This window comes from Eretmochelys imbricata, chromosome 1 (genome assembly GCF_965152235.1).
Source record: "Eretmochelys imbricata isolate rEreImb1 chromosome 1, rEreImb1.hap1, whole genome shotgun sequence".
Taxonomy (NCBI): domain Eukaryota; kingdom Metazoa; phylum Chordata; order Testudines; family Cheloniidae; genus Eretmochelys; species Eretmochelys imbricata.
The window spans coordinates 339,313,473-339,327,077 of record NC_135572.1 but is presented as its reverse complement, the minus strand read 5'-3'; the positions used below and the strand labels follow the sequence as shown (position 1 = coordinate 339,327,077).

General features: G+C 39.4%; 1 protein-coding gene across 1 annotated transcript in view; it reads left to right on the top strand.

The window, feature by feature from the left end:
• Positions 1 to 9,385, top strand: part of HGF (hepatocyte growth factor) — a 57,652-nt gene extending 48,267 nt beyond the window's left edge. Inside the window, exons 14-18 of the mRNA XM_077807082.1 lie at positions 768 to 842; positions 2,954 to 3,097; positions 4,736 to 4,842; positions 6,399 to 6,544; positions 9,212 to 9,385. Coding sequence (XP_077663208.1) covers positions 768 to 842; positions 2,954 to 3,097; positions 4,736 to 4,842; positions 6,399 to 6,544; positions 9,212 to 9,385 — 646 coding nt within the window. The remainder of the gene's footprint in view (positions 1 to 767; positions 843 to 2,953; positions 3,098 to 4,735; positions 4,843 to 6,398; positions 6,545 to 9,211) is intronic.
• The last annotated feature ends 4,220 nt before the right edge of the window (positions 9,386 to 13,605 follow it).

Sequence of the window (13,605 nt, the reverse complement as noted above, 5' to 3'; positions counted from 1 at the left end):
AAATGTGAGAAGTTAAACTTTGCCCAGAGCACTGATGTATCTCCTTCCAAAGAGCGGCAGTAAATAAATATAATGATTTTGGAAGTAGAAAGAAGCAAACTAATTAATCTGCATTCCAAATTCTCTTCTTTATTCCTGGAATATCTGTCATATTTAATCCTTTTAATTTTACATGATATAGTATGCCGCAGTTTCTATAATCTCACACAGGTCATCACATATTGCAGATTGTTTCCAACTGAAGTACGTTGGGACTGGATAACCCAAGGGATTGGTAATCAAATAGGAACTTTCCACCTTTAGGTCAATACTTGGAATACGAGCTAGCTAAGTAATGACCAAATGTTGTTACCATCTGGTGGCAGTTTAGGGGCCTGTCTGAAATGAGCTGGTAATTTCAATCCAGTTCCTACTAGACAGATAGCCACATCACAGTTTTACATTTGGCTCCCTTATTTTAGTCTCAGCATTGAGGCCAAAAAATGAATGAACAGAGAAATGAACTTCCCTCTCATCTTTAGAGATAGGTTGGTGGGGCAGTCTGAGGGAAGCCTACATTGCTCCAGTATTATCCATGATTCACCTGCACTGTAGAGGGAGATCTTCATTTTCTGGGGCTGTCAATATACCTTTTAATGGCACTAAATTTATTTAAATAATATGATTGTGTAACTGAGTGGTGGCCTTAGAAGTGCTGTTAGAAGTTTTGGCTTGATAAAAACCAAATAGTACAATTTTTTTTCCTATGTTTTTTTTTTCCCCCCTAGGAATAAACATATCTGTGGAGGTACTTTGGTAAAGGAAAACTGGGTTCTAACAGCAAGACAATGTTTCCCTTCTCGGTACAGTAGTTTGTAGATTTGCATTGTTGAAATGTATTTTCTTTCTTTTAAGCCTGTGGCACAATGCATCTTCCCTTTAAACCCTGCAGTCTTCTCTCTTGCTCTATCTTCAGTCCTTCTCTCTCGATAATGAATGTCTTTATGGAAACTTGCTATTCATTTATTATCATTATCATAGCTCCAAAAGAGCACTGGACATTTTACAGAAAGTATGAAGTACGACTGTCTCTTTCAAGTGTGATAATTAGACAATTGCCTCTTTATAAGATTTAATTTCATGCTACTGCTGGGAATTGGCTAGAGTATAATACAAACCTGGGCAAATCTCGGAAAGTTCAAAGGTTCAGTTCACTGAGAATCTGAAAGTTTGGATATTATTAGGAAACAAAAACTACAGTTAGAAGCACATTTCATCCGTCCAAACCCTTAAAAGAATGGAAACAAGACGTTAAGAGGAAAGACTCGTGTGGCAGAGTTTGAACCCATTGAGTCATTGGGAGAGAGAGAACATGCATGAGAATAATTTATAGGCTGATGGTTAGAGCATTACCTAGGATATGAGTGTCCCAGAATCAAGTTTCCCCCTTCCCCCTGTGACTAATTATTGATACAAAGTGCAACAGCTTCACCAGGAGAGACTGAAGGAGGTCTGTATCCAAATGTCACATAGCTCCGTGGTTAGAACTGGAGAAGTGATAGATCTCAGTTCAAATCTTTTCTCCCCCTCAGATGGAGGGAGACTTCAACTGGGAGCCTCCCAGGTCAGTATCCTTATGAGTTGGCTAAAGTTATGAGTAAGTTTCTCCTCTTTTCCCTCCCTCTCTTTCAGCAGCTTATTACAATGGCATAAGGAGCCTATCTCTAAGAGAGGATTCACAGATGAGAATTGCTAGTAGACATAGGTGCTTCCCTGCAGTCTGGACTTAAATGCCTATGTCTATGAGGTGGTGCCTATGTCACCATTGGTCAGCATCTCCCATTGGCTAGTTAAGCAGTTCCCTGTCTAGCATACTGGTTTCCGTGAATCAGTCTAAGGAGCCTATCTCTCCCCATTCATTGTATAGGAGCCAAAGTGCCTAACTCAGGCTTAGTGAATTGCAGGGATTTTCTAGACATCTAAAAGTTAGGTGCTGTAATGCTCAGCATTACACACCTAACTTCTTTTGTGCATCCAGGCCTTACTACTTAGCCATCATTGCTCCATAAGATCTGAATATTCACAAGAATTCTGAGAGATCATGAAATTTCTGGAGTTTTCTTATTCTGCCTTGGAAATACAAACAGAACAAACTTTCAGTTCATCCTCTTTAGGTCCTGGCTGAAATCAGGAAGTCCAGTTTCATTGTGCAAATAAAAACTAAATAATTTTTAAAAGTGTGACCTGTTGGGTCTTCCAAAAGGATCAGTTTGAGTTTTGGATGCAAGTTTCTATTGGTTCTTATTTTATCCATATTGTTTTCCCCTCTCTATACACTGCTGAATTACTAACATGTTCTAATTTATTGACCTAGCATCTTCCAGTGTATAGACTAAGAGGCCTGCCATGAATATATGTGGAAATGAACTGCATATTTTTATCCTAATATAGAAGTGGAGAAAAGATGGGTAACCTGCTACAAGATCACTCCCACTTTTAAAAATAAAACTTCAGTAGTTCTTGTCTTAGATGTCACAATTTTAAAAACCAGTAAACAGATTCTCGTTCAAGCTGCAGTACTTGCAAAGTGAAACAATACAATCTTACAGTTGGTGGAATTGATATAAAATGTACAAAACCCAAAAAAAAAAAAAAGAGAGAGAGAGAGAATACGGGAATAGTGGAGATGGACGCTAACCAAAATGCCTTTGGATTTTGAAAAACTTTGGAACTGGATGTGAACTTTATGGCTTGCCTTTATTTCCAAACCAAAACCCTATATCTGAATGCAATGAAATTTTTGGAAAAGTTCTGATTTGACTTGGAAATGGCAGTGTGTGTCCATCTCTACCAAAGAGTGGCAGTTAATCTCTTTCAATATATATGTGAATGTTACCATACCAAAAAAGAATGTTTGTGTTGAGACTAGACCAAGTAAAATGCCAATGTCTCATACTAAATTTGTCTTATTCAGGTACAAAGATTTGAAAGACTATGAAGCTTGGCTTGGAGTTCATAATATCAAAGGAAGAGAAGAGAAACATAAACAAGTTCTGAATATCTCCCAGTTGGTGTATGGACCTGAAGGGTCTGATCTGGTATTATTGAAACTTGCCAGGTTAGTTCTTAATATTGCTAACTCCAGGATCTCCAGTTGATGAGTGTTTTGCCTAAGAAAGTACTGTAGGCTCAGACCTAGATAGTAGCAATACGGATTATGTCCATATAGATTAAACTCACACTTACAGCTAGTCATAAAAAGGTAAAGTAAGCCTAGATCATGAAAAAATTCAAAAAAACCGTTTTCAGTTTGTTTGAAAGTTTTCATATATTTTAAACAAAAATAATCCTTTTGGGAGGAGAAATAACAAAACCTTTACAATATTTAAGTTCTCCCACCCCACTGGAATAGGGTGTGTTAAAGTAATAGAGCAAAAGAGTAGGATTTTCCCCATCCAAATAAAATGAAAAAAAAAAAAGAAAGAAAAAATTTCCCCCTTCAAAAAAGGAAAAATGTTGATGAAAACAAAACTGTGGATTTTTTTCTTTTTGGTGGTTGAAAATCCATTTTTCATTAAAAAACATTGACAAAAATGTTGACCAACTCTACTCACAGTGATATAATTTATAACTTTGTGATTAGTTGCTAATCATTGTTTTCTTGTTTTGGGGATTGGCTTAATATTCTTCACAGTATATGCCTGATTTTTCAGCCATCCTGAGTTTTTGCTGGTGCAAAGGATAGTAGTTAGATTATATTTGTACCAACAATTCATTGCTGGTGGAATTGACCTGTCATTCTTGTGTCTGGTACAAAGTCTCTATTTAGGGGTTATGCTGGTGTCTGCTAGCAGAACAGCTGAAAAGTGGTATCTGTGCACTTACTATGTACTCAAGAAGCAGCTTCTACACTGGTCCCATGAAGTCTGGCATAAAAGGCCACAGTTGGGATAACTAAGAGTAGGGTGACCAGATAGCAAGTGTAAAAAATCAGGACAGGGGAGTGGGGGTAATAGGAGCCTATATAAGACAAAGTCCTGAATATCGGAACTGTCCCTATAAAATCGGGACATCTAGTTTCCCTAACCAAGAGTGGGCTCACAGATCTATTTTTATGCTATCCAGTGGCCCCAATAACTGGTGTGGAACAGCAGCAACCAGAGAGTCTGGGTTGCGCATGTAGTTTGATTCTCAAGGTAATGCGCATTCCGTCAGAATGGAGCCCAGACTCTTGGACATGTGTTAAAAATGCACATTCACCTTCTGCACCAACAAAAACCAATGCCATTTCGGAAAAATCATGCCCTACATGGATCTTTCTTCCTGATAATCAGGCCTAGTTAAATAGAATGGCGTGTGGTTTTAATTTATAGGATAGAATAAACACTAGATTGTAAGTGAGCTCCTTTTGTACATATGACCCTTCATATGTACCGTCATATTATCATAAATGTTTATTCAAATTAAGGGTATTCCCTTTATGCCTTCATTGTTTATCTTCGTACAGAAAACCCAAATTAAACAGAATACAAGCTGTAACAGCACTACAGGAAAGCTGCTTGAGAAGTAACATCTGCAATTCAAAAAATATTTAAAAGGAACTCCCAGATTTTCATGAGAAGAAAAATAAAGCAGAATATTTGGCACAATTTTTAATTATTACTGTGATATATCATAGATCATATTGTTTTTTTAAAAAGCAGTTTAAAATGCTGTATAAGATCCATCATGTCTACTCTTTGTTTTCTCTTTGCAGAGCTGCAGTATTCAATAATTTTGTGGATCTAATCAGATTGCCCATTTCTGGATGTACCATTCCAGAGAGGACCACCTGCAGTGTTTACGGATGGGGACACACAGGATGTAAGATATTAGTTTTTAAAACTGAATGAAACAATATATGTTGACAGTCTGCTTAGTTCCCATTCCCAACATATTATAGGCAAGACTAGTAGCGCTAGCTAATATTGAAGTTCCCTAAAATGTCCCATTATAAGATCTTGTTTTCCATTGCTTATAACATTGCCAAACTTTAACTGTTTCAGATGAAATTTTCCCTGCTCGATGTCTTCATGAAGCTGAATATTATTGGAAAATTAAGCGAAAATGATTCAGCTGTGTCTGAGAATGAGGCTAGGGAAAAATGCATTATTTTGTGTATGTGAAAAACCTCTCACCTATGTCTGAGCTATTGAAGTCCTCAAATTGTGGTTTAAAGACTTCAAGGCTGGGCAAAGAGACCTGGATGGGAAGCCAGTGGGGATGGGGAACATCAGGAAGGTGGCTGGAGTCTTGGGATGCATGTGACAGAGGCAGATCAGATGAGGAGCCAGGAGGGAACTGGAATGGGCTGGGCAAGGAAACTGGGGGCCAAGAGCCTAGAGGGTTGGGCTGGGAACCAGGAATGGCTAGGCAAGGAGACTTGGACTGTAAGTGTGGGAAATCTAGGATAGGGACTAGAGATGGGGGGCACTAGGACTTGCTAGACAAGGAGGGAGAGCGAGCTCTGTGGGTTGCTACTTCCTCTTCCTCAAACAGATGAGTGGAATGTGAGCAGAGCCTGGGTTCTGCACTTCAACCCATACTGTGCTATCCAGAGTAGCTGAACAGTGAAGGGAGAGGAGGAATTTGTGCTTGTAAGGGCATGTCTATACTGCAGTTAGACACCCATGGCTGGCCCATACCAGCTGACTTGGGCTCATGGAGCTTGAGCTGCGGGGCTGTTTAATAGTGGTATAGATATTCAATTTCAGGCTTCAGCCTAAGCTCTGGGACCCTCCCACCTTACAGGGTGCCAGAGCCTGGGCTCCAGCCAAAGCCTGAGCATCTACATTGCAATTAAACAGCCCATTAGGCCAAGCCCCACAAGCCCAAGTCAGCTGGCATGGGCCAGCGTAGACATACCCTAAGTCATAGTTCCTTCCCTATGCTGATCTGAGGGTGGCACAACTGCATATTGCCCTTTATTCAGGGCAAGACAAAAGGTGAAATCCTGGCTCTGTTGCAGTCAATGACATAACTCCCATTGATTTTTGTGGAGTCAGACTTGCACCCACAGTCTCAATCTTACCCTCAGTGATTTTTTTCCAAAGTCATACAGCAAATCATTGGTTGATTAGGGAATAGAAGCGAGAAATCCATATTCCAGTCTTTTGCTCTTACAAGTACAACACGCATCTCCAGGTATTATAATCTAAAAATATTACACACACTCCAGACACACTTTCTTACCTGTCTTTTAGCTGTAACAATGTAAGAAATCTAAAACATGCATGTGTATTACTGGAGAGTTTGGGAGAATGTGCAGCTGATAAAGTGGCATATATCAGCATAAACGGTATTAGTACTTAGTGTTCATTTTCATTAAAATGTAATATAATTTGTGCACAATTGACTGTTGCTCTTGTTTTCAATGCTAGTGATTCACTTTGATGGCCTGCTCCGAGTAGCAAACCTATTTATTATGGGAAATGAGAAGTGCAACCAATATCTCAAAGGGAAGATGACTGTGAACGAGTCAGAAATCTGCGCTGGGGCTGAGGGCATTGGCACTGGACCGTGTGAGGTAAAATAGTATGACAGAGTGCAAGAATCTACAAACATCTGCTCCGGGGTTGTTTTTTTCCTTTACCAGTAATACGTTCCTGGTGTTTGCCTAATTATTCTCTCTGCATTTAATTGGTAAGTGGAAAGAAACCATGGATACTATTTCCTTTCCATGCACATTGCAAACAAAGGTCTCTCTCTGGAAGACTCTTTTCTGCCACCCTGACTCACATTGGATAGTTCCTTATTCTTAGTTCCTCTGAAATCAATGGGACTATGACCCCGATCCAACAAAGCTCTTGAGCACATGCTAAGTTTACTCAGCATGATTAAATCACATGCTTTGGTGGACTGGGATCTGTTTGTGGAGTAAGTATATGCAGTCCGAAAAAGGTGGCAACATCACGCCCCCTGTGAGCAGCAGCAGCAGTTTATCTGAATTGCCAGTAGGGTTGCAATCAGGTTAGCTGCTGAGCCAAGTCGGGGGTTGACCAAGAAATTAACAAAATAGGTCACCTCATTGTGATGTTGAAAGAGAGAGCTATGAACAGAGTGGAAGCCCTTAGAGTTCCAAGCTTCTCAGGGTAGATGTCTCACAATCTGTGCAACCACTACTGGGATTTAGAATGTTTGCAGCTTTATGAAATAGATTAGATTCAGAATTTGGGGCAGTTTTAGTTGTTATATATACTTCTGGGATATATTGGCATTCATCCTTGATTGTGGTGGGGATCTTACTGGGGAAAAAAGACACAGCAGATGGTAGCTCTGTTTCTAGATAGAAAAGTGGAGCTTTGTGAGAGAAGTTGGTATCTTTCAATTGCATCCTGAGCCAAAGCTCAGTTGAGTCAGGGAGTGTCTTTTCACTGACTTCATTTGGGTTTGAATCAGTCCCTTTGAGTGGGAATTGGTTAGGATGTAGAGGAAAAGGTACAAAATCCTCTTATTGTAGTGATGTATCATTTTTAGACTGACAGTCTGCCAGCCGAGATGATGGGTGGAGAAGGCAACAGTCACTAGTATGAGTACACATTTGGTTTAGATGGGTACAAGGAAATTTTAAGTAGTTCAATATAAATAAAACAATGGACTTTTTCCTACCCAAGGACAGCACCAAAACTTGCGGGAGGCAGGTCCTGTTTAGGTAGCGGCATGTTAATATGACTCCTCAGTGGGATCATTTTGTAATAACAAAGTATTTTCCTCAAAATTAAACATTTGGTTCATTATCAATTAGTTCTCAGGGTTCTAAGATATAAATGACACACCTGCATAGAAGTCCTCAGGAAATCCAGCTCTTCATTTTTTCATGTAAGAAGAAATGAAGCACATCAATATTAATTATGATTATAACTAGTGGATGGTTTCACTCTTCCTGTGTTCCCCTTGGAACAACATCTATCAGTATGGAACAAACAGAAAAACAGAGCTATCAGATTAAGGGAAATTAAGTCAGAATGGCAGGTGAAAGCCCAGCAGACAATAAATATTTCACTAGCAGGTTTGGTGATGCTATAATAGTACAGGCATAGTCTGTGAATTAGCCTGCAATCAGCAAGAACTAAGAAAACCAGCTGTATTTGGAAGAGGTCAATCACTGTTAATTCTGAAGTGATCTGGAGAGGATACAAGGATTGTTATCTTTTATGTTTTAAGGCAGTATTTCAAGATCTGATGCAAACACTTCTTAGTGCCCAGTCCTGCATTCCTTACTCGCTGGCGTCAGTGAATGAAGACTGCACGATTTTATCGTTCATTAGCTAATCAAATCTTAAAGAATGTCATCGCTAACTAAGGGCTTGTCTACACGGTGCATTAGTGAGCAACAGATGGATATAAATTCTAGTTATGCTAGTGTGTTGCGCACTGGACTGTATGGACCCTGCAGAGGCACACTAAAAGTTCTCTAGTACATGCTAACGTGATGCTGTTTACAATGGCTCTACATTAGCATGCACTAGGGAATTTTTATGTGCCAGCAGGTTCCACCCAGGCCAGTTAGTGCGTGACATGCTAGTCCACACATGTAAAATTCCCATCATACATGTAGCGCTTGGATTGATGCATGTGTGTACCACCCATTAAAAATAATGAGTTATGGGGTTCATTGAGGAGAGAAGAAGTCCTCTCCTTTTTATAGCTGTGGCTAATTCATTTCTGAATCATTCTTGGCGGTGGCCTTTGCCATCTGTGCAAACGCATGCAGCTCTACGCACCCAGGGGCCTTGCTGCCCAACATGTGACAGAGGGATAGCACTGCTGGCTCTCTCAGAACCCTTCTATGAATAGCCTGGCATTGCACCAGAGATTTTCCAACCACCTGTCCTGTTTGCTGGATGGCTTTTATGACTACTGTACATATTTTGCACTTGCCAGGTAGCTGAGAGAAAGAAGCAATATTGTTGGTATGTAGAAGTTTGGAAGAATTACAATCAGTATCTGGATGGGGTCTCTCTTGCCTGGCTCTTTGCATAGAGGCCTGACAAAACCTAGGGCCAACCCTGCTGTTTGTTGATATAGGCCCTGTTTGTGATGCTCTGCATAAATGAAGATATCATACTACTCCTTAGATAGTCTTACTGAAGGTTCCTAGAGTAGGGTGCTACCCAATAGCTCACAGAAAACAAGGGGGAACTGTGTCTTTTAGCTGTTCACAAATTAATGTTCTTTATTTCTCTTTTCCTAGAGGGATTATGGTGGCCCCTTGGTCTGTGAACAAAACAGGATGAAAATAATAGTGGGTGTTATCGTTCCTGGCCGTGGATGTGCCATTCCAAATCGTCCTGGGATTTTTGTCAGAGTGGCATATTACTCCAAGTGGATACGCAAAATCTTGTTGACGTACAAATCTGAGTTATAGCTGAATATTTCACACAAAACCACCAATTCCATTCACATGAAGATCTCAGAGAGCATGAAATTAATGTGTAATGTAAAGATCCATGATTTTTTTTAAAAAACTACTTGATAGTCAAGTTTCCTGATCATTTATGGGTGTTTTCTGAAGATTTTGTCTATCAGTGTTGTTTTATAGATGTTGAAGTGAGCTACAGTATCTGCAAGTATGGTGACATATCTCCTGAAGATACTTGAATGGGTAAACAAAATTGCAAAGATACTATTGCTGAATGTAGAAGTGTTTTGTGGAAATAGCTCATGTGGCCTCTTTAGGCTCCTTCTTCAGATCAGCTTGTCCATGAGATACAAAGAAAGCTTGTTTTCTTTAACACCCCTTACTCTTGCTATGTACCATATACACTCTCTGTTTGTGGCAAAAGTTCTACGGAGAGCTGTGTGCATTGATGAGGAACAGCCTATATGGACCTAATTCTCTTCCCCCATATGCAGAATTTAAATATGTTAAAAATAATCTCTTTATTTGCTCATTTCATTGTGGGCCCAATTCTGCAAGCCCTCCATGAGCAGAGCTCTCACTGAAGTCAATGGGAGCTCCTTTTACATAGGATTTATAGGATCTGGCTCTGTACTTCTGTCCTAAGGGATATTACAATATACCCTATGGATAAGGGACAAGACAGAGAAACGGGTTGATGAGCAACTTATCAATCTTTTTTTAATCGTCCCAGGGTACATCTACTCTGCAGCTGGAGGTGTAATTCACTGCTCAGGTAGATGTACACAAATCTATACATGCTAGATTTGATTGAGCTAGCATGTTAAAAATAGTAGTGTAGCTGTGGTGGTTCTGGCAATGGCATGGGCTAACTTCCTGAGTACTTATCTAGAGTCACTGGTGGGATTGCAATCAGGCGGCTAGCCCATGCAGCTGCCCATGCTGCCGTGGCTACCCTGCTATTTTTAGTGTGCTAGCTCAATCAAATCTGGAAACTGCACCTCCAGCTGCAGTGTAGATGAACCCTCATATTTAAAAATCACCCCTAAACGTGTATTTCATAGGATCCCAGGAATGTATCCTGATTAGCTAATGACAGACCATTTTTACTATTAAAATTAATTGCATTGAAATAGAGACTTTAGTGCCAGATTTCTCAGTAACTCAAGGGAATAACTCTGGATTTACAGCAGGGTAAGTAAGAGTAGAATCTGATCATGAGCTGATAGAATCAACAGGGAAAAAAAAGAATACTGTTGTCATTAATGCATTTAAAACCAAATTGTGCCCTCAGGTATGCCTGAGGGCATTGGAAATTGCATACTCAGTCTGAAGGCATAATTTCAGCCCTTCGTATGTAACAAACAGAACCACTGAAACAACAAATATTTCAAATCAAATGGAACACATCTTTTGATTTCAGTAACATTAAATATGTTTTATTTATAGGTGTTTTATTATCTTTAAGAAAAACCTAAACATGTGGTTAAACAATACATCTCTCGTATAACTCCTTTGAAGCCAATAGAATTATTGCAGAGATGAATCTGGCCTGTTGTAAAGTATGCAACATGTCACTAATAGTGCAATTGCTTGTGTTACATGTCTACTTGCACACCTAGGGCCATAATTTTCCATACTAAAGATGGAGCAAGAGAACAAATAGTCAACATCTATGAGGCTTCCTTGTGCTCCTTTAGAACATGTATTGTGTAGCTGAAAGTACTAAACAATTAGCAAATGGCAATATTTTATGTTAGATGGCACTAATTACCATGTACCTGCTGGAAAAAAATGATACACTATATAATCCCATTGTACTTACTACTGTACATTAAATTGCATAAGGAACTTCATTGTTACTTTATTCATGAACTATGTAAATGCATATGTTTCAGATAGCAGACTGTAAAATATGTACCATATCTAACTACATAGCCCCTAAACAGACATCACTGTGTAAAAGTAAAGAACATTTCACCTTAATTACATGTAAGTGACATAGGGCTGAATCCTGCCTTGGTAAAAATAACTATGCAGGGAGCTGCCTTGGGAGGCTGTGAAGGTGCTGATTCCCCAAACTGTCCCTCATCAGCAAAGCATTTCGACTTTAATGGGACTTAGCTATATAGTTAAATACTTCGCTGAATAGTACCCAAAACAATCTACTGGCACAAAGCAAGAGGTCTTGCAGCAAGCAGATAAATAGGCATGTTTCTGAAAATCCTTCCTTGTGTGAGTAGTCCCACTGACCAAAATGGGACTACTCACATGAGTGGGACTACTCACATGAGTAGGACTACTCACAAGGGCTTCTAGGTTCTGGTTCATCACTTGTATGCCTGGATGTTAGCTGGGTGTACCTCCCACTTGGTCTGCTAGTGAAGGGGATTAGGCTTCATACTCTCCCTCTGGCTCCTCTTGTTTTCCAGCGCAGACGAGGGCAGGATTTAGCTTGTAGCACTTACAAGAAATTGTTGCCATTTATGTAAAGTGTATATTCTCATTAAATATGTGCTGACTATATCTTAACAAAAAGGATTAACTTTTAAGGAGAGATGAGGAACTCCGAGTGAGTTTTTATTTTGTGCCATTGAGAAGAGCGTGGATAAAGTATACAATGACATATTTACTTTTCCTATTGTAAGACTTGTTATGTGCTCACTGTATTATATTTGCAGGCATTTTGTTATGTCTACCAACAAAATAAAATAAATTGGATCCTAAAGTATTTTAGTTATAATCTTCTGCTGTGCAGAGGACAATATGATTATATATATATATATATGATAAATATACTGTTTTTTTGTTAGACAATGTGTAAGGATTTTTACCTGTTTGTTCTGGGCAGCATCTCAGTAAAATGAGTTGTGCAGAGTCAATGCTCTAGAACTTAATGTATTTGTAAGCACTTGCTTATAAGGTACACACGCTCTCTCTCAGTATGGAGGGAATTTGACACTCTGAAAAGCAAGGAAAGAGAAGAATAATGACGTGATAATTAATTTGTACTTCATTTATTCCTGTGAATATTTCTTGTTGGTACCAATGGTACTGTACCAGGCAAATGTTATAGCTACAGCATTCTCCTTCAAAAGGACACTGTTAAGGGACTTTTTTCATTGTTTTAACAATATTTTTTAAAACAACTAGGGGCCTGATCCAGTGCTCATTGAAGTAACAGGAAAGCCTCTTACTGACTTAAATGGGCATTTGCCTGGGCTCTGTGGATGCAGTTCTGGCCAGGGCCATATTTAAGAGAAAAATTGGGTGGTAGTGGTATAAAGGGTATGAAACAAGTAATTAGGAAAAAACCTCAGTCACTGACATTGTCTTAACCCAAATTCAGCCTTTGTTTTTCAAATTTTTGATCCCGGCAAGAAGGATAACTAGTCCCAGGGCTGGGATAACAGACAAAAGTGTAATACATAATTGACATGGGACTTCGAAAAACTTAGGGGCTGGTTCTGCCCCATTAAAGTTAATGGAGCTTTATTATTGATTTTCTTTGAGCACTGGATCTGCATTTGTTACTGCAAACCTCCTCTCCAGACTTTTTTCCCTTGACCCTAATCCGAAAACAAATGCATGACTCCCCGGGGAATTAGAAGTCTGAGTGGTCTTGATGCTGCTGAAATCCTTTCCGCGGGTTTAAGATGAGAGCTTTCAAGGGAAATCCTGAAAACCCTTACTCCTGCACGTAGTGCCATGGAATTTCATGGGGCTACTCATACAATTGAGGGTTTTTAGAATAATACCTGAAGTTTTCTGTGAGGGACACAATCCACTCAGGCAAAAATGCCCATTGAAATCAGTGGATATTTTTTTGCCAAAAGACTGCAGCACCGAGCTTGAAGGTTGCTTGTCTAAGATGACCACACATCCATTTACATAATCCCCAAATATCAAAAGGCATGAAAAATCATATCGCCTTAGAAGTCTAAATATGAACTAACTGATCCCATTGTAAGTCAATGGGAGTTTTGGCAGCGTATAGTCTGTTGGACTGGTCATTAAATGTTTTCTTAGCAATTATTTTCTTCTTTCACATGCACTGGTATAATACTGTATCGCAAGTGTTGGGGCTGCTGACAAGAACTAACATTGCTTTTCACCCTACCTTTACAGTGTCTCCTTATAAATAGGCTCATGGACATATGACTGTGGAATTTCCTAATTTGGAATCTGACTTCAGGGAGCAGTCAGTGAAAAGCTGTGGATGGTTT